Source organism: Palaemon carinicauda, chromosome 8, assembly GCF_036898095.1.
Source record: "Palaemon carinicauda isolate YSFRI2023 chromosome 8, ASM3689809v2, whole genome shotgun sequence".
Taxonomy (NCBI): Eukaryota; Metazoa; Arthropoda; class Malacostraca; order Decapoda; family Palaemonidae; genus Palaemon; species Palaemon carinicauda.
Genome location: NC_090732.1, coordinates 14,662,999 through 14,683,082, shown reverse-complemented (window position 1 = coordinate 14,683,082; position 20,084 = coordinate 14,662,999). Strand labels below are relative to the sequence as shown.

The following is a 20,084-nucleotide window of genomic DNA, read 5'->3' as shown; positions in this document are numbered from 1 at the left end:
GACACGACAGTTATAATTATTTGCAAATATACAAACAGCTCTAGGATAACTTTTCTATGCACTCATGAAATTATCATTGAAAAGACAGTCCTAGTGCATTTTACCATAAAAATACCTTCTCTGCCATATTATGTAATAAGTAATGAATAATGCTAGGAAAAATAAAGATTGAATGGAAATCTGAATAGAGGTTTTGTATAATTCATGAATAAAATATATAATTGTTCCTATGTGAAATACAAACCATCGTCATTTAAATGGGTTTACTCTGTTGGTGTTTAGTTACGACCAGAATTAAGGAAATCGTGGGATTCTAGTGACTTTGTATGGTTTCCAGCAACCCACCCTTGCTGGGTAGGAGCGGTTGGGTTAGCATGATTCAAACCACCCTACTTCTGGTCGCCGCTTCAGTTACACATGCTGCTTAATTGCTGTCTACTTTATCCTTTGCTTTTTGCTTTGTCTCTACTTAGTACATTTGTGATTATGAGTGTTTCCCAAGTAAATATGAGAACCTATACCAACATTGAAGGTACTGTAGTTCTTGTGGCACCTTCATGAGCCGAGCTGAGGTTGATTCCCATCCTTGTTGTCGTGGGTGTTATGGTAAGCAATGCTCCTTTACCTCTACTTGGCTGCACTCTCAGTGGGAGATATATAATTGCCAGAAAAAGAAGAAGGCTAAGAGGCATTGCTCCCCTTCTGCTAAAAGCAGGAAACAGAAGTCTTCCTTCCCAACTCCTGACCTTTCTCTTTCAGATCCATCTTCATTGGAGTTCTCAGGAAATATGATACCCCAAAGAGACAACCATTTTATGCATGATTTTGTTGACGTGTTATCATCTAATGTGATTAGTGAGCCCGAGATCATACACAATGATGTAGATCTGTTGTATTCAGCTCTTACAACCAAAGCAAGAGATACAAATTAATTTGGTATTTCCAGCTCTTATGATCCTTAACAGGTGTCCATCCCCACCAGCTCTTATTATCCTTAACAAGTCTCCACCCCCCACCCCACCCCACGAGTAAGATTAACCCAGGAGATCATGTTTTTGTTTCCATTTTTACAGATATGGGAGTTCTTTCCTCTACAATGCAGGAACATTCCCCAATGAAAATTTTAAAAGCATCGCCTAAATGTATGCCTATGCATACACCACACCAAGAGGTGACTGAACAGCCTATTTCACCAAGCACAGAAGCAACTGTGTTGGAAGCTTACTATTCTCCTATCCATACTCATGATGATTTGACCTCCCTTTAACTCTTAGAGGTCCTAGGTAAGTATTCCCCCCCAAAAGGAGGTAACCATCTTCTCTCCTTGAAAGACCTCTGCTTCTTTTTCAGATTTTTCAGAAAGAACTCACCATGAATTACATACCTGGTTGTGTCATCTTAATGTGAGTGCAACATTAGATCTGCTGCCATATGCTCACAAACGTGTTCCACGTTCACTGTCAGGTTTAAATAAGCATAATTTTTATATGAATTAGTCAGGAGGCATGCAAACAAAATTGCGCGCACCTATGGAATGCCCCACCTTTGTCACACGTCATCAAGCAGATACATTATCTGAATGTATGGCCATCTCATCTAGCTTACATGTGAGACATAAGGCCACCGTCACACGAGTAATAACAACTCATATTAACGACATGGGAACTAACTTATCGTCCTGTATGAGACTAACGTACGGTCTACCCTTTCAGGTCCACCTAGAAATTGGAATACTAAATAAACTTCTACTATGCTTGTCACTAGATCAGTTAAAGTAGCTATGGGTAATTTTAACTCTAAGCTCAGACAAGCATAGTTTTTAAAGGAAACAGGAACAGGAGTCATACCTGCCATTTCCCTATGTCAGACCATCAATGAATTTTAGAGATGGTCCTTTACAGAGACAGAGGTCAGACTCCCCTCCATATTATTCAGTGAAGAGATATAGACATTGTAGGTGGGATACTCTAGATAATAATTTTCCTCCCCACAGGCTTCTAGCTTAGAGAAGGAGAGGAAACCTTTTCTCATATTATGTCTATGAGTCTTGCATTCATTTTGACTGAGATTCTCCTCATTCTGAGTCTGTTGTTTCATCTCGTTCTTCGGGACCCAGACAAGAGAGGAAAGATTTTTCAGAAAAGGTAATAAATTCACATCCTTTTCCAAAACGAGAGCCAAGCACTCCTCTCATGAATCAGAGTACTAGAGGTCTTGATCCGAGTATGATCACAATCGGGGGAGTCTTCTAAACAAATTACAGAGACGACGGTAGATGCCTCTGGGGTTCCTTCATTAGAAGTTCCAACATCAGGTCCTTGAGTGGCCTCCCACTTTTTGAGCCTAATTAGGCATATACATGGTCTTGGTGAACCATCAAATTCTCAATCGTCTAGTAGGCATTATACCACTGTCTATTCAGGCAAGAGACACTTTAGAACTATTGAACAAACAAATGTCTGCTTCAGAGAACTCATTGAGGTTGAGTTAATCCTCAAAACTATCTCCACCTGCTTTATCAAGGCAAAGGAAATTTTACGTGAATGTAACTGTTGTTGTTTTAGATTGGGCCTCTTGCAGTTATCTTTTATTTCAGATTTTATTGCAAAGATGCAAAATCCATCAACTAATCATAGTAAATTTGACTCCTTCTCACCGATCAAGGCGGTAACTGATGACCCAAACATTCAGCTACTCTGTCCTGTAGGGCAGTTTCCTAGTTACCTTAAAATAACTGATCCTTTACGACCATTCATCCCTAACTTATTTGTCAGCACAAGTCGAAACACGAAGGGAATAACAAAAAATACCATATCCTTTTGGTGACATGAAATCATACCTAAAGCTTATAAATCTTTAGGAGAAGTGCCGCTGGGGACCCTTCCAAAGCTAATAACCTGTGGTGTTGCTGTAACCTTAGTGTTCTGCAAGAACCACTCAGTATTTCAAGCCCTTAATGGTGGTTTGTGGAAGAGACAAATCACTTTTCACCACACATTATTTAAAAGAATGCACCTACAGATTACCGGGTACTTTCTCCTGGGGCCCAGTAATGGCTGCACAATAACCAGTCTGACACTTATGCATTTACAGGACAGCTGACTTTTGTCACAAACATCAGTTATTGACAGCATAAGTGTATATGAGAGTTAAATGAATGCCATCCAAGAGAGAGAATTTCTGATAAAGTTCTAATGGAGAAAGAATTTCCTTCCAAGTAGTAGCCCCCCTCTTTCTCCATCACCTCCCTCACGCCAGCTACGACTCATCAAGGGTAAAGTGTGGCTTGTATACCGAGGTACCAATGTATAAGCAATAATATTCCCTGGTAAGTATTGAAATACACGACTGTAATGAATTTTGTACTAGAAAATAGGATATATATTTTAGATTTTAATTTTGATGAATAATTCAGTAACTCGGTTGTCTCAATTCTGTATGTAATTGAAAATTATTCTTTACAGAAAAAGCACAAGAACTAAATAGAAAGAACATTAAGCAAGAGGAAGTTCAGCCAGGCAGTAAGTAGACCCATTTTTTATAATGGTGAAATACGTATGACTCAAATGGCATCGGTAATAAGATTTTTAATCATAAACCCATCATTTTACTGTAGCCTAATTATGTGTTACCTGTATATCCAGACACACTGAGAAGTTGTTCTCTCCTGGACTCCTGTATGTTTGAGATCCAAAGTGTCTCTAGCAGTAGCTGATTGAAATGTTTTTCAGTGCGACTCCCAGAACATTTTATATTCTTCACTGATTTAATTCATAAATTGCTCTTTAGTTCTCTTTTTTCAATATTTAACTTAGCCGGTGATTATATAAGCTGCAACTCTGTTGCTCGACAGAAAACTCTACGTTAAAAATCCGCCAGCGATCGCTACGCAGGCAGGGGGCGCACTTCAACAGCGCCATCTGTCGTGCAGGTACTCAGTACTCAATGTAAACAAAGAACTCAATTTTCTCTCTGTCGGGCTACCGGCAAGACCTACTAATTCGCTGTTGCTAACTGGATTTGTTTTCACAACTATTGGTGAAGTACACTATTCTAGTTTTGAGCTTTCGCTATGCAGGTATTTTATCTTCATCTCAAAACTTGAACTCGTTTTGGATAGATTTAATTATGGTGACAAAGAGAGTATGGACTTTCTTTCACTTTTAAATGGCCGACCCTTCCCTTAGACGGAAGTGTGTTTAGGCTTTTAGTAATTATCTTATCACGTTATAGATTTTCCTCTATATATTTTATATCTCTCCGCCTTTATTAGGCCTCTTCGATTAACTTTCCATTTTTTATAAACATATAAAATAAATTTTAATGCTTTGTTTATATAGACCTTTCCTGAGAGTAGGCGGTCCTAACTTGGAAACCGAAGTTAATCAACATTGAGCCCTTTATATCGTCTTTAGTTTTTAAAGGATTTAAAACTTTTTAAATGTAATATTTTATGAAAGAATTTCTTTGATAGTCTTCGTACTGTTTTCAAAGATGAACTAACGTTTAGTTTTTTATGCTACGCAGTTGTTGACGTTCAGGACGTTCAACATGCGCTCTATCGTTACGATAGAGAGAGAGTGTATCACGGTTTCACTTTGCAGTAAGAGTAAATTGATTCTGACGTTTTGTTCATTCTTTCTTAGCTTAAATGTTTTAAATTCTAATTTAAAGGAACTTTTTATTTGAAAAACCTTTCAGTTTTTTCCTTTAGTCAAATAACATGTTTTTTTTTGACGATATATAATTGGGCTCTTCTCTTAGGTGCGAAATCAAGAGAGAAAGAGAGAGAGAGATAGAGACGGAGGGAGAGAGAGGAGAGAAAACGTTCAGTTCAAGCGGGTAACGTTGTTCTCGTGTTACTCTCGTCCCTAGTCTCTGTACGGGGAGGAAGGATAAAACGTTTTTAGGTTTTTATTCTCGTCCCCAGGCTATGTGCGGTGAGAGATTGAAAACGTAGTTATATGAACTAGTGTTTAGTCTCTTTCCCAGCCACTGATTTTTCTTTTTATCTTAAAATATGTTTTCTGTTTTTTGCTGGTATTATGAGCTTGCATTATACGACTAATTTCGCAATTACTACCTTTTAATGAAGGGTAGAATTGCGTGTTTCAGGTAGAAATAAGTGCAAAACAGAAAATCGAAGTGATAAAGTGATATGCGCAAAGTGTTACAGTGTTGCGTCCGAGGCGCAAAGTGTTACAGTGTTGCGTCCGAGGGTTCGTCTGTTCGTGCCTGTCGTTCACCTAGTCCGGGACCTCTTGCAAGCTCCCAAGCCCAGGGGAGAAGTAATGTCAAAAGACTTATGGGTTCGAGAGGCCTTGACCAACGAACAGACGTTTTCCCTCTATGGTATCGGGTGTTTCTTACCAAGATCTCCCCTACCATAAGACGAGAGAGACGTTGTTTCTCCTCGCCATCCGTAGGCTTTTCGCATAAGAAACCTGTCACAAGGTTTCGAAGCCCTTAAGCGAAAGTCAGTCCTTTCAGGATAGGTCCAGCGTCCTGGTTACAGCCATTAGGACAGCTCTGACCCTATGCAGTCTTCGGATAACTGCTCGCCGCCTAACAAAAGCGTAACACAGACTCCGAAAGTCTTTTTTTTTTTGTAGGCAAAGTGTTGCGGTCACAGACGTTACCCTCGTCTATTACCACAACCATTTCCGTTAATCCTTAAGGGGTTGTATGGCAAAACATGCAGTATATGCTTGCCTCCCTTATGGAAGACTATTCTGCCGATTAGTCCGTTGAGTCTAGCCGTTTATCTCATCGATATCCTGGCTTTCAGCCAACCTAACGTTCCTTTGTGCTTACTGTTGACGTTGGCGTAGCTTAGTCACGTCAGTCAGGTTGTTGAGAACCACACTCGATGCGGTCTCGTGTGGTTTTTCAGCCGCATTTGGACGTTAGGCCACTGGCTGATGCTCCTGTTGACGTTCTAGACGTTCACTAACAATCGGAGTTGACTTGTTTTGACGCTGTGCGTCAACCTCCGCATTCTAGAGTTGTTTTGACTGCTCAGTCTAGGCAGTCAAAGCAGTCTCGAGTGGACGCTGTACGTCCTCACGCACCTGTTGTGGTTGACAGTTCAGTTGTTGACAGTTCACAGACTGTCAACCAGTTACATGACGTTGCGTTCTGGTCCGCTACTAATGCACCAGTGAGAGACTCAGCTTTTATCGGACAAGGTTCCTGTAGATGAGGAAGTTGCTGTTCTCCCTCCTACTGATATTCCCTTGAGGACTCTGTCAGATGGAGAGGAGCCTTAAGCTGCTTAGCCTCCTATGGACTTTAATTAAATCATGATGATTTTTTTTAAGGATCTTCGTCCGGATCTTGTAACTGCTGCTCCTCGTTCGCCTAAACGTCAGAGCTTACACTAGGCCTAGCTACTTCGAAGCCGTTGTTTTTAAGCTAGTGCTCTCTCGCTCTCCTAGAGAGCGTTACGTTGGCTAGGCGACTGGTTTTTCACCAGGAGGAGTTTGGGGGATACAGCCTTTGCTTTCCCTTCTTTTAAACTGGTTTATAGAGCGAGAGTCTGATATGACACGAGAGAAGTTCTCGGCTTGGGAGTTCATGCCTCTGCCCAGATAGACTTCTCAATTCTGGTAGACTCTCCCTGGCGCCTAGCCAGGAGACGCTCCAAGTTGTTTACAGGTCAACTTCTCAGCTGTTGTCGAGCCTTTGAAGTTTTGCTGTACTATTATGTCACGCATAACAAGGCTTTCAGGGATGGTAAACGGTTCCGCCTCAGTCGCTAACCCCGTCTGTTGCCACACCTGCTCCCGTAGACCCTAAATGGGCTTTGCTGCAAGACATGCAGTCCAAGCTTGCGTCCTTGATAGAGGACTTAAATGCGGAGAAGAACCTTCTGGCCAACAACCTTCCAACCGGTCGGTTGTGCGCCCTGTTGACGCTGAGGTAGCCTACTCGCGTCTGCCAGTTGAGGTGGTTCCTCTACCGATGCGACCCAGTGTGGGTTGCCAGCCGCACGTTGACGTTAAGCGACGCTCGGAGGTGGTTGTTGACGTTCAGGACGTTCAACAACCAGCAGAGGTGACTTGTTGTGACGCAGTGCGTCAACCTCAGCAACCCGGTAGGGTGTTGACTGCACAACCCAGACGGTCTAGACAGTTTCGGGTTGACGCTGTGCTTCCTCGCGCACCCATGGTTGTTGACAGTTCACAGACTGTGCAGCAGTTCCATGATATTGCGTCCGGCTCCGTCACGCATCCACCAGTGCGACCGGATTCAGCGAGTCAGACATTGCCCACTCCGTTGCCGTTTCCTCATCAGTTTCGGATGAGGAACCCTCTGATGAGGACGTTGCTGAACAAGACGATCAGCCCCCAGCCCTGCTATCCATCCAGAAGATGCTGAAGAAGGAACGCTGCTCAGTCAGGCTGTGGATGAGTCTGGTAGGGACGCTGTCATCCGTGGATCAATTTGTGTCACTAGGAAGACTACACCTCCGTCCTCTTCTATACCATCTAGCTTTTCACTGGAAAAAGGACAAGACGCTAGAAGCGGTCTCGATCCCGGTTTCCGAAAAGATAAAGTCTTGTCTGACTTGGTGAAAGGACTATATCATCCTAAGAGAGGGTCTTCCCCTGACTGTTCAGACTCCCAACCACGTTCTCTTCTCGGACGCATCGGACGTAGGCTGGGGTGCGACATTAGACGTCGGGAATGCTCGGGAATATGGAACTCGAGTCAAAGGACAATGCATTTCAACTGCAAGGAGCTACTGGCAGTACGTCTGGCCTGGAAAAGCTTCAGGTCTCTCCTTCAAGGCAAAGTGGTGGAGGTGAACTCGGACAACACCACGGCTTTGGCGTACATCTCCAAGCAAGGAGGGACCTACTCTCTGACGTTGTACGTGATCGCAAGGGACCTCCTCACCTGGTCAAAAGGTCTAGACATATCACTAGTAACGAGGTTCATCCAAGGCAACTTGAATGTCATGGCAGATTGTCTCAGTCGGAAGGGACAAATAATTCCAACAGAATGGACCCTCCACAAGGATGTATGCAAGAGACTTTGGGCCACCTGGGGCCAGCCAACCATAGATCTCTTCGCAACCTCGATGACCAAGAGGCTCCCAATATTTTGCTCACCAATCCCGGACCCAGCAGCAGTTCATATAGATGCCTTTCTCCTAGATTGGTCACATCTAGATCTATATGCATTCCCTCCGTTCAAGATTGTCAACAAGGTACTGCAGAAGTTCGCCTCTCACGAAGGGACAAGGTTGACGCTAGTTGCTTCCCTCTGGCCCGCGAGAGAATGGTTCACCGAGGTACTTCGATGGCTAGTAGACGTTCCCAGAACACTTCCCCTAAGGGTGGACCTTCTACGTCAGCCACACGTAAAGAAGGTACACCAAGGCCTCCACGCTCTTCGTCTGACTGCCTTCTGACTATCGAAAGACTCTCGAGAGCTAGAGGCTTTTTGAAGGAGGCAGCCAGAGCGATTGCTAGAGCAAGGAGAACATCCACCCTTAGAGTCTACCAATCGAAGTGGGAAATCTTCCGGAACTGGTGCAAGTCAGTATCCGTATCCTCGACCAGTACCTCTGTAACTCAAATAGCTGACTTCCTCTTATATCTGAGGAAAGAACGATCTCTTTCAGCTCCCACTATCAAGGGTTACAGAAGCATGTTGGCATCAGTCTTCCGTCACAGAGGCTTAGATCTTTCCAACAATAAAGATCTACAGGACCTCCTTAAGTCTTTTGAGACCACGAAGGAGCGTCGTTTGGTTACACCTGGTTGGAATTTAGACGTGGTACTAAGATTCCTTATGTCAGACAGGTTCGAACCGCTACAATCAGCCTCCCTGAAAGATCTCACCTTAAAGACTCTTTTCCTGGTATGCTTAGCCACAGCTAAAAGAGTCAGTGAGATTCATGCCTTCAGCAAGAACATCGGATTCTCATCTGAAACGGCTACATGTTCTACAACTTGGTTTTCTAGCCAAAAACGAGCTGCCTTCTCGGCCTTGGCCAATATCGTTCGATATTCCAAACTTATCGTATGGTTGGAAATGAACTAGAAAGAGTCTTATGCCCTGTAAGAGCTCTTAAGTTCTATTTAAAACGAACTAAACCTTTACGAGGCCCGTCTGAAGCTTTATGGTGTTCAGTTAAGAAATCATCTTTGCCTATGTCAAAGAATGCTTTATCCTATTTTATCAGACTGTTAATACGAGAAGCTCATTCCCATCTGAATGAGGAAGACCAAGCTTTGCTGAAGGTAAGGACACACGAAGTTAGAGCTGTCGCAACTTCCGTGGCCTTTAAACAAAATAGATCTCTGCAAAGTATAATCGACGCAACCTATTGGAAAAGCAAGTCAGTGTTCGCGTCTTTTTATCTTAAGAATGTCCAGTCTCTTTACGAGAACTGCTACACTCTGGGACCATTCGTAGCAACGAGTGCAGTAGTGGGTGAGGGCTCAACCACTACAATTCCCTAATTCCATAACCTTTTTAATCTTTCTCTTGAAATGTTTTATTATTGTTTTTGGGTTGTCCGGAAGGCTAAGAAGCCTTTCGCATCCTACTTGATTTGGCGGGTGGTCAAAGTCATTTCTTGAGAAGCGCCTAGATTAGAGGTTTTGATGAGGTCCTGTTGTATGGGTTGCAACCCTTGATACTTCAGCTCCTAGGGGTCGCTCAGCATCCTAAGAGGATCGCGAGGCTCCGTAAGGAAGACGTACTTAAAAAGGCAGAGTAATTGTTCAAGTCGACTTCCTTACCAGGTACTTATTTATTTTAAGTTTGTTATTTTGATAACTGCTAAAATGAAATAAAAAATCCTTAGCTCATAATAATGTAAACATTTATTGCTGGTCTCTACCCACCCCCCTGGGTGTGAATCAGCTTATATAATCACCGGCTAAGTTAAATATTGAAAAATGTTATTTTTATAATAAAATAAATTTTTGAATATACTTACCCGGTGATTATATATTAAAGGACCCTCCCTTCCTCCCCAATAGAGACGCAGTGGACCGAGGAGAAAATTGAGTTCTTTGTTTACATTGAGTACTGAGTACCTGCACGACAGATGGCGCTGTTGAAGTGCGCCCCCTGCCTGCGTAGCGATCGCTGGCGGATTTTTAACGTAGAGTTTTCTGTCGAGCAACAGAGTTGCAGCTTATATAATCACCGGGTAAGTATATTCAAAAATTTATTTTATTATAAAAATAACATTTTACCAGCCTTTTCTTTTTGCTATTGCTTTAGGGGTGATAGTTTTTTACAGAAATGAATTTGATTACAGTACAGTAATTAAAATTAATTTAGAGATTACATGAATTTATCATGCTGTGTTCCTTCTTTTAAATTGTCTGAAGAGTTGACAAGCATCTTAATGATGCAGATTCTAACTCTTAAAACTTATTCCTGTCTCTCAAACAGCGGTTCTCTTCATTGTTCTTTAGCAGTTATTTTGCTCCATTTACTGTAGGCATTGTTAACTTTCATAGACGTAATTTGCATACAGCTGCATCTTGTTTATACCACTTTTAGTGATATGTATAACCTTGAGTTACCTGCACTTGAATTTATCCATTTTGAAGTGTTTTGTGTGTAAAATTTTGCAATGCTTCAGACTTCACTTGTGTCTGTTTACAGTGTTGATATATTGCTAGGCCACAGATGGTTCCTGTTAATTTTATTTCTTTTATTTTCTCTAGATCTTATTTGATTATTACCTTTGCTCTTTTTACTCAGTTACAAGTTTTTATATAATTTCATATATTTTAAGTACTGTATTGGCATATGATTGTATGGATGTCTGAAAAGTTCACTTGATTTAGATATAGCAAATATCTAACAGAAGATTTTTAATTTTACAGTGTTCCTACACGAATACAAACCCTTCTCTCTTTACTGTGGATATGTTTTTAGTGTAGCTGGAATCTAGCCATAAACTTTTGCATGAATTGTCAACGTCTCCCCCCCCCCTCTAGTTAGGGGGGGGGTTTAGTGGTAGACCAGCCACCCCACTCATACACTCACTCAATGATATACGCCACAGAGTTCCTGCTCTTGACAAAGATATGTTCACTTCTCTGGATGCGCGAGCTACTGGTGGGACACGCACGCATACCTCGGTTTACTCTCCGAGAGAAGTGTTTATTGGTGACCAGTGTGCTCACGAACACTGCTTACCAAGGGTTCTTGCAGATGCACATTTGTTCATGAAGGATTTGCCATGGTTTGAAAAGCTTTTGAAGGCTGTGAAGCAGGCTGTCATCGACCCTGCTCCAGTCCGATCATCAGGGGCCCTTAACCAACCCATACCTATCCTTCTTTTGTGTCAGGATCTCTCTGGAGTTCCAGTCCACCTGTGGACCCTAGGCACTGGAGTAATGCTTCAAAGCATGTTCCTCCTCCACCCTCGGAGTCTAATTATGGTCAAGGTTACTCGTCTAGATACCAGCAGTATCCTTTCTTCAAAGCTGCCCATGACAAGCCTGGTCCCCTGTGTGAGAAGCGGGGTATTATCCAAATCAAAGTGACCAAGAGACGTAGAAGATAGAGGCAGGAGATACTGCCCCCAGGAAATACTTTTCACCTGAGAACCAGCAGTGGTTTGAGGTCTCCAAGGGAGGTCTCATTTGTACTGTGCCAACCACTCCACCCCCAAAGCCTATAGCTGCCCCTGTGGTGCATCCACAAGCTTCGCAGCTAGTGAAGGCCCCTCGGAAGGACACAGCCAGTCTCCTAGCCTACTTTGCGGCTAATACCTTGGAGTGGAAAGATGCAAAAATCATTCTGAAGAATTGGCCTTCGAAAGTACTTGATGACCCAGAGCGACAGAAGGGCTCTTGCCACGCGGTACCTGCCTTGTCGTTGCACGCAACTTAGAACCTCCCCTCTAGGTCTTGTTCCCCTGTTGGGGTCTCAATTGACAAACCAAACCCAACTCAGGCTCCTATGGATGCTTGTCTGGAGTAGGACGAGTCGAAACATGACGAATCAGACAACTCTGCTAACAAGAGAGTTGGACCATTCCTTTATGCAGGTGTTAGCTTGCTTACATAAGGAAAATTAATGGATTGGGCAATCCATTGTACTATACTTCCCTCCTGAAGGAAAGGATACATTCCTGGACTTCTTTTTTCCAGGCCCCATGAACCGGAAAGATCAGTCGAGTTACCCTGGTCGAGGATGGTTAAAGGGGTCAGAAAGTGTTATTTCCTAAATTGCTGGAAAAAAACTCTCTCTTAGGGCTAGAAAATCATCACATTTACTTCCTGCGCAATATTTTTGGCAAAGGAATTAATATGACATCCTTCACAATAATCCCTCGCCACTGCCATTGGAGCCTGTGGCCTCAGATTTGGCACACAGTATGCCCATGCACAAACTAGCAGCCGAACAGGTTATGTTCTCAGCTGCAGAAGTAACAAACATGGTTGCAAAGGCAACTTTTCCGGCCGCTTCATGGATCGAATACTGGTCTGGCTCCGTTGGTTATCTGACTACCAACGAGGATTAGATGGACCTAGTTAAGAAGAAAGCAATGTACACCTTTTTGATATCTGGAGCTAGAGCTCTTGAGTGTCTTGCTCATTACGCGGTCAATCAGTGGGCAAGTTAGATCTTGAAATGCTATCATTTCAAAGTTCAAAAGGCAGGTTCCAAAGAGAGAAGCACTCAAGTTATGTAACTGATCTGTGGAGGGTTCTTCCTTGATTAGCATGGAAGACATTGACGCAGTTGCAGAGCACTAGAGGAAAGCGAGTCAAGACTTGTTCTTCCACAGGACAATGAAATCTCGCCCCAACTCTAGTACTTTATGCACCGAGGTTGTCCCCTTATTCAAAGACAGGCTCCTAAAAAGATGTCATTAGCTTCGTGGCAGCCCAATGCCAAGAATAAGAACCCCAAGCAGTCCATTCCTGGCAAAGACATTACAGGGAAAGAAGGTAGTGGAAGAAGACGTGGCCGCTTCCGCTAGGGGGCCCATTCCTCCCACCTGACCAACGATGGGATGATGCCTGAAGCGCAGGTGGCTAGATGGGAGATCCTTAGGTCCGAACCTTGGACGGTCTCAATCCTCCAAGTAGGGTACCATGCCATGTCCACTCTATTTCACCCTCCTTTAGACTCAACAACTAGTGATGTTGTATTTCTTCGGGAAGGGATCAGTGAAGGATCTCGCCATTCAGGTGGAAGTCCAGACCATGTTGAAGAAGGGCGCCCTCCAAAAGGTTCGCAACGTGTCCCCAGGCTTCTGCAGTTGACTAATTTCTAGTAGAAAAGGTGGCTAGAGACTGAAGACTAGTCATCGACCTCTCCGCTCTGAACGAGTTTGTCCATCAGATTCCGTTCAAGATGGAGACCGCAGAAATGGTCAGACAGGCTATCAGACCAAAGGACTTCATGATCACACAGGACCTCAGAGACTCTTACTTCCAGATCCCAATTCATCCATCATCAAGGAAGTCCTTACGATTCATCCTACATGAAAGGATCTTAAACATAAGACTTACCCGGTAGTTATATATATAGCTTACGTCCCTGACATCACAGCAGAAAATTAAAAACTTGCGCCAATCGCCGATTGGATAGTCAGGTGTACCACCTGCGCCCCCCTCCAGTGAGGTACCTGGAACCATTCCATGATTCCTCAGATCTTCCCTGCCGCCGCTAGCAGCGACATCGTTGGATATTCTACTCGCTAATTACCTGGTTTATTGCTGTTTACATTGGTGATGTACAATAATTTGGTTAATTGACTCTCGCTTGTTTGGATTCTCTTTGGATATTTTTTAATTCCTTTTGGATTTTGATATTTTGACCCTTTCTTGTAGATCTTTCTTACAAATTTTTCAAAATGGCCACCCCCCCTTTAACTTTTAGAATGTGTGAGTGGGTTTAAGACCCGGTTGGCTAAGGCCTCAATTGATCCCCATTCGCTCTGCATTAAATGCAGAGGTAAAGTATGCGAGTTGGGTGATAGGTGTGACGAATGCATTCTTTTATCCGAGAATGAGTGGCTAGAGTTTGACCGCTATACGCGTAAACTAGAAAGAGATAGGTTGAGACGTAGTTCTTCTCGTTCTTCCAGAGACTTTTCCTCTTCCCGTGTCACCGAACCTATTCCTCCCCCTGTAGTGGTAGTTTCTGATCCCACTACGGTTACTGCTAATGAGCCTACGCTTAAAGATATGATGGTGACTATTCAAGCTTTGGGCGCGAAGGTTGAAACCCTCGCTGCGGACAGAACGCAATTAATGTCCAATGTGAAGCAGTTAAAATGTGACAGTGCTAGAAGTGCTGTGAATATGTTTAGTGCAGTGGAGGGTGCGCCTGCTCGGGCTTGTCGTTCTCCTAGTCTTAGACCTCTTCCAAGCTCCCCAACCCCTGGGAGAAGGAATGTCGAACGACGAAAGGAAACGAGAGGCTTTAGCTCCCGAGCAGACGTCCCCTCGAGCGTACCTGTTGACGTTTCACAGGACGTTCACCCTCACCATAGGAAAGGTGAGGTTAAGGTTTTTTCATCATCCTCGGATGACGCAGTACCTAAAAGAGGCTGGCGTCAAGCTTTCAGACCTCTTAAGAGGAAAATTGATAATGTCAACCAGCGTCCTACTGTAACACCGCAAGTTCCTGGTTGTAGCCATTGAAGCAGTCCAGAGCGTTTTCTGTCCACCGTAGAGAGCTCGCCTGCTAAACGTCCTGCCAGGACGTCGGATTCTATCAAGAATCGTCCAGTTGTTGGACAGTCGTCTGAACCGGGCATGACCTCGGTTCATGCTCCTCCTCCACCACCATCAGATTGGTTTTCGCCCTCTGGACGCTCTGAGCGTTCTTTGAGCGGTGTGGAGAGCGAACCTGTGATAGACGTGACGTCCCCTGTATCACAACTAGTTGACCCGAATCTTAATATGCTACAAGAGATGCAACAGAGACTCTCTTCTTTTATGCAAAGCTACCAAGCTACAGATAATAAAAGAGTAGCATGCCTGGATCCTGAACGTTAGGAAGCTTCCTTTCTGGACGCCAAGCGGTGCAAGGCGGTGAGTCGAGAGCTTCTTGAAAGCAAACATTTGGACATCTCGCCCCGTTAAATGTTGTGAAACTCTTCCTTATAAGGAAAGTGGACATAATCTTTACCCCGAACGTTAGGCAACCAAACGTGACGCCAGGCGTCTAGCAGCCAGTCGTGACAGTGAGTGTCAAGCGACCAGACGTGACGTCGAGCAGACAACAGCACAAAGCACCGAGCGTCCTCCTAAACGTGTCGTTAAACATCCTACATGACGTGTTCTCGAACTTCCAGCGAAACGTGACATCGAACGTCCAGCCATACGTGACATCGTGCGTCCTACAGAGCGAGGCGCCGAGCGTCCTAATAAAAGTAACGTTGAACGTCCTACAGGACGTGATTTCGAACGTCCAGCAAGACGTGAACTCGAGGGTTCAGCTAGACGTGACGTCGAGCGTCCTACTGAGCGAGGCGTTGAGCGTCCTACTATACGTGGCATTGAACGTCCTACAGGACGTGTTCTCGATCGTCCAGCAAATCGTGACGTCGAGCGTCCAGCTAGATGTGACGTCGAGCATCCAGCAATACAGGACGTCGAACGTCCAGCGAGACGTGATGTTGAGCGTCCTTCAGGACGCGATGGCGAGCGGCGAGCAGCCAGACAGGACATCGAGCGTCAAACACGACGCGACACCGAGCGTTTTGAAGAACGTAACACCAAGCGTCGAACATCCTTACGCGGAAGTCAAGAACATGACTTTGAGGATGAAAGCCTTGGACTTCATGCTGAACCTAGTCTTATCAGGAGTCGAGATCAAGAACACTTTAGCTCTGATCACTTTGATCGCGAGCGTTTTACCGAGCTTCAAGCGTTAGGTCAATAAGATGACCGACATGATGGTCTGCGGTCTATTAACGCCAGAAGTCGGGACCTTAATGAGGTATATCCTGAGAAGCACAACGTTGTTACTCCCATTGGGGCTTTGTCAGAGGAAAACATCGACGATCACCTTTCCCCTGTTGAATTGTTTGAGGAGTTATCAAAAGGAGAAAATTCTAAGTCCTTTCGTCCTTCAGTGGATCTTAAGAAGCTCATGAAAGTGTTTAATGATGAGTTTCCAGATTCTTTTGTGCCAGTTGCTCCTTGTTCGCCACCCTCAGAATTCACGCTTGGGAAGGCGTCGAAGTCTCTTTTCACCAAAATGGTTCTGTCAAGGTCATCAAAAAGAGCCCTTAGAATGATGGGAGACTGGATGGAGTCCAAAAAAAAAAAGGAAAAGCAGCCTTCACGTTTCCTCCGACTAGACTAGCATCTAGATCTAGTACAGTATCTGGTATGAGACAGGAGAAGTTCTCAGCTTGGGAGTTCCTGCCTCTACCCAGGGAGATTTCTCAAGTCTAGTAGACGCTCCTCGTCGATCGGCCATGAGGAAGACCAAGATTCTCTGGTCTACTTCGGAGTTAGACCATCTTCTCAAAGACGTCTTTAGAGTCTTCGAGGTTTTCAATTTCCTCGATTGGACTCTGGGAACCTTGGGCAAGAAGGTTTCTGTCCTTAAAGAAGGTGACACTACTAGTCTAATCCACATCATGTCCTGTATGGATAAGGCGTTACGAGACGGATCGAATGAGTTGGCAGCACTTTTCACAGCAGGGATACTTAAGAAAAGAGCTCAGATGTGTTCGTTTCTGTCTCTTGGGGTTACTCCCTTTCAGAAATCGGAATTGTTATATGCTCCTCTGTCTTCCTCTCTTTTTCCACAAGAACTAATTAGATTTCATCCGCATTGACTCAAAAGGCCACCCAAGACCTGGTCTCAAAGACGTCAAGAAAGGTCCTACCAACCTCCTTTTCTAGCCGCAAGCCAAAGGAAGATGCAACTTTCCCTAAGTTTTCTCATCCCTTTCGAGGGAAGACTTCCAGCAGGGGTAGCTCTAGGCCCGATGGAAGGAGAGCAAAGAGGAGAGGATTCAGAACAGGGCGAAGCAGAGTCTGACTGTTTTCGCCTTCAGGCAGTAGGAACCAGACTACACAACTTCTGGCAAGCGTGGGAGATGAGTGGGGCAGACCTTTGGTCAGTACAACTTCTGAAGAAGGGTTACAAAAACCCCTTTTATAGGGAAACCTCCTTTGGTTTTAGCTCCATTAGATCTCTCTCCTAGATACAGAGAGGAGTCAAAGAGGAGGCTTTACAACTCCAAGTGTCTCTCTTGTTGGAGAAGGGGGCCTTAGAGAGGGTGCAGGATTTACAGTCACCAGGGTTTTACAACCGCCGGTTCCTGGCTCCCAAGAACTCGGGGGGATGGCGTCCAGTCCTGGACGTAAGTGTACTCAACACATTTGTCCTAAAGATGAAGTTTTCTATGGAAACTTCAAAGTCAGTTCTTGCAGCAGTAAGAAAGGGCAACTGGATGGTCTCATTAGACCTCCAGGACACTTACTTTCACATCCCCATTCATCCGAACTTCAAACATTATCTGAGGTTCGTCTTCAAGGGGGAAGTGTTTCAGTTTCGAGCTCTGTGTTTCGGCCTCAGCACCGCCCCTCAAATATTTACGAAACTTATGCTCAATGTAGCAAGGATTCTCCACTCAAGAGGCATCAGAGCCTCCCTGTATCTAGACGATTGGCTTCTCAGAGCTCACTCTTATGATCACTGCCTGAAGGATCTTCAGATAACCTTGAAACTAACAGAAGAATTGGGTCTTCTTGTCAATAAGGACAAATCTCTCCTGACACCATCACAAAAGATACTTTATTTGGGGATGGTGATTCAGAGTCGGGTTTTTCGGGCTTTTCCATCTCCCTTAAGGACGGAACAAGCCATCTTGAAACTGCAATCTTTTCTAAAGAAGCAGAGGTGTTCTGCGAGGAAATGGATGAGCCTGTTGGGAACCCTCTCCTCGTTGGAACAGTTTGTCTCTCTAGGAAGGCTGAATCTTCGTCCTCTCCAATTCCACCTCAATCATCATTGGAGCAAGGAGAAGGATTTAGAGGCGATGTGCATTCCAGTTACAAAATCCATAAGAAGTTGCCTTCATTGGTGGAATGATCCGGACAAGTTTCAAGAAGGTTAACCCTTAGAACAGAAGAACCCAGACCTTGTGTTGTGTTCCAACGCCTCGGACTCTGGGTGGGGAGCAACACTGGGCAAGTTGGAAGTTTCGGGGTTGTGGACAGAAGTTCAGAAGAACTTCCACATCAATCAAAAGGAATTGTCAGTAATCCTTTTGGCCCTCAGAAGCTTCGAAGGGTCAGTTTTGAACAAAGTGGTGCAGGTCAGTGGCAACAACACCACAGCATAGGCTTACATTGCCAAGCAAGGCGGAACCCATTCGATATCCCTTTACGAGACTGCGAGGAATCTCCTCATCTGGGCAAAGGAAAGGAATGTAGTTCTAATTACAAGGTTCATTCAAGGGGAGAAGAACGTGATGGCAGACAGCCTCAGCAGGAGAGGTCAAGTTCTGTCCACAGAGTGGACACTCCATCAAGAAGTCTGCAAGAATCTGTGGCGACTTTAGGTTCGCCCGTGCATACTGTAGACCTTTTCGCGACCATGAAGACAAAGAGGCTAGAGACTTATTGCTCCCCAGTGCCAGATCCCGAAGCAGTCCACACAGACGCTTTCCTACTAGATTGGTCCAATCTGGACGTGTACATTTTTCCATCATTCAAGATCCTTTACAAGGTGTTACAAAAGTTTGTGGCAAGCGAAGGGACCAGAATGACTCTAGTGGCCCCCTTTTGGCCCTCAAGAGAATGGTTCACAGAGGTACTGGAATGGATGGTGGACACTCCAAGAAACCTTCCATTAAGAGTAGATTTACTCAAACAACCCCACTTGGATAGGTACCATCAAAGTCTCCAAAATCTTCAGCTAACTGCCTTCAGACTATCGAAAAACTCACAAGAGCTAGAGGTTTTTCGAATGAGGCAGCTAGGGCTATTGCAAGAGCAAGAAGGACTTTGACCATCAGGGTTTATCAATCCAAGTGGGAGGTTTTTAGAGAATGGTGTAGAGTCAACTCTGTTTCCTCATCCAGTACCTCTGTAACTCAGATTGCTGACTTCCTGTTATACCTGCGAAGGAAGCAAAATTTTTCATCATCTACCATCAAGGGATGCAGGAGCATGTTAGCAACTGTATTCAGGCACAGAAACTTGGACCTTTTGAATAATAAAGACCTACAGGAACTTCTTAAATCTTTTGATACATCAAAGCAACATCACCAGGATTCACCAGCTTGGAATCTGGATATAGTCGTTAAGTTCCTTATGAGTGACAGGTTTGAGCCCTTGCACTCAACTTCCCTTAAGGACCTCACGATGAAGACTTTTCTTGGTTAGTCTAGCAACAGCCATGAGAGTTAGTGAAATCCATGCGTTTAGTAAAAACGTTGGTTTTCGAGATAACGTAGCTATCTGCTCATTGCAGTTAGACTTTCTCGCCAAGAATGAACGCCCTTCTCAACCTTGGCCTAAGGCTTTTGAGATTCCGAATCTTTCGGATGTGGTTGGCGAAGAGTTGGAGAGAGAGTCCTATGCCCAGTAAGAGCCCTGAAGTTCTACCTGGACAGAAGGAAAGTCTTGCGAGGCAAGTCGGAAGCTCTATGGTGCTCGGTCAAGAAGCCCTCATTGCAGATGTCAAAGAATGCCCTTTTATTCTTCATCAGACTTTTAATAAGAGAGACTCATGCACATTGCAGTGAGACAGACCATAGACTTTTAAAGATCAAGACACAAAAAGTTAGAGCTGTAGCAACTTCAGTGGCCTTCAAACAGAATAGATCATTGCAGAGCATCGTGGACACAACCTTTTGGAGGAGCAAATATGTGTTCGCTTCACACTATTTGAATAATGTCCAGACTCTTTATGAGGACTGCTACACTCTGGGACTATTCGTAGCAGCGAGTGCAGTAGTGGGAAAAGGATCCACCGCTACATTCCCATAATCCTAATACCTTTTTCTTCTCTTGGAACTTTTAATTTGTTTTTATGGTTGTTTTGTGGAGATTGCGACAGTCTTCCGCAATCATTGATTTGGTCAGGTGGTCAATTTTGTTCCTTGAGAG

At 44.3% G+C, this 20,084-nt stretch overlaps 1 protein-coding gene across 1 annotated transcript in view; it reads left to right on the top strand.

Annotated features, from left to right (window-relative positions):
* The window catches only part of LOC137645113 (uncharacterized), a 19,666-nt gene extending 3,775 nt beyond the window's left edge, over window positions 1–15,891 (top strand). Inside the window, exons 2-3 of the mRNA XM_068377949.1 lie at window positions 3,465–3,521; window positions 15,302–15,891. Of these exons, the coding sequence (XP_068234050.1) occupies window positions 3,465–3,521; window positions 15,302–15,891 (647 nt within the window). The remainder of the gene's footprint in view (window positions 1–3,464; window positions 3,522–15,301) is intronic.
* Window positions 15,892–20,084: the final 4,193 nt, after the last annotated feature.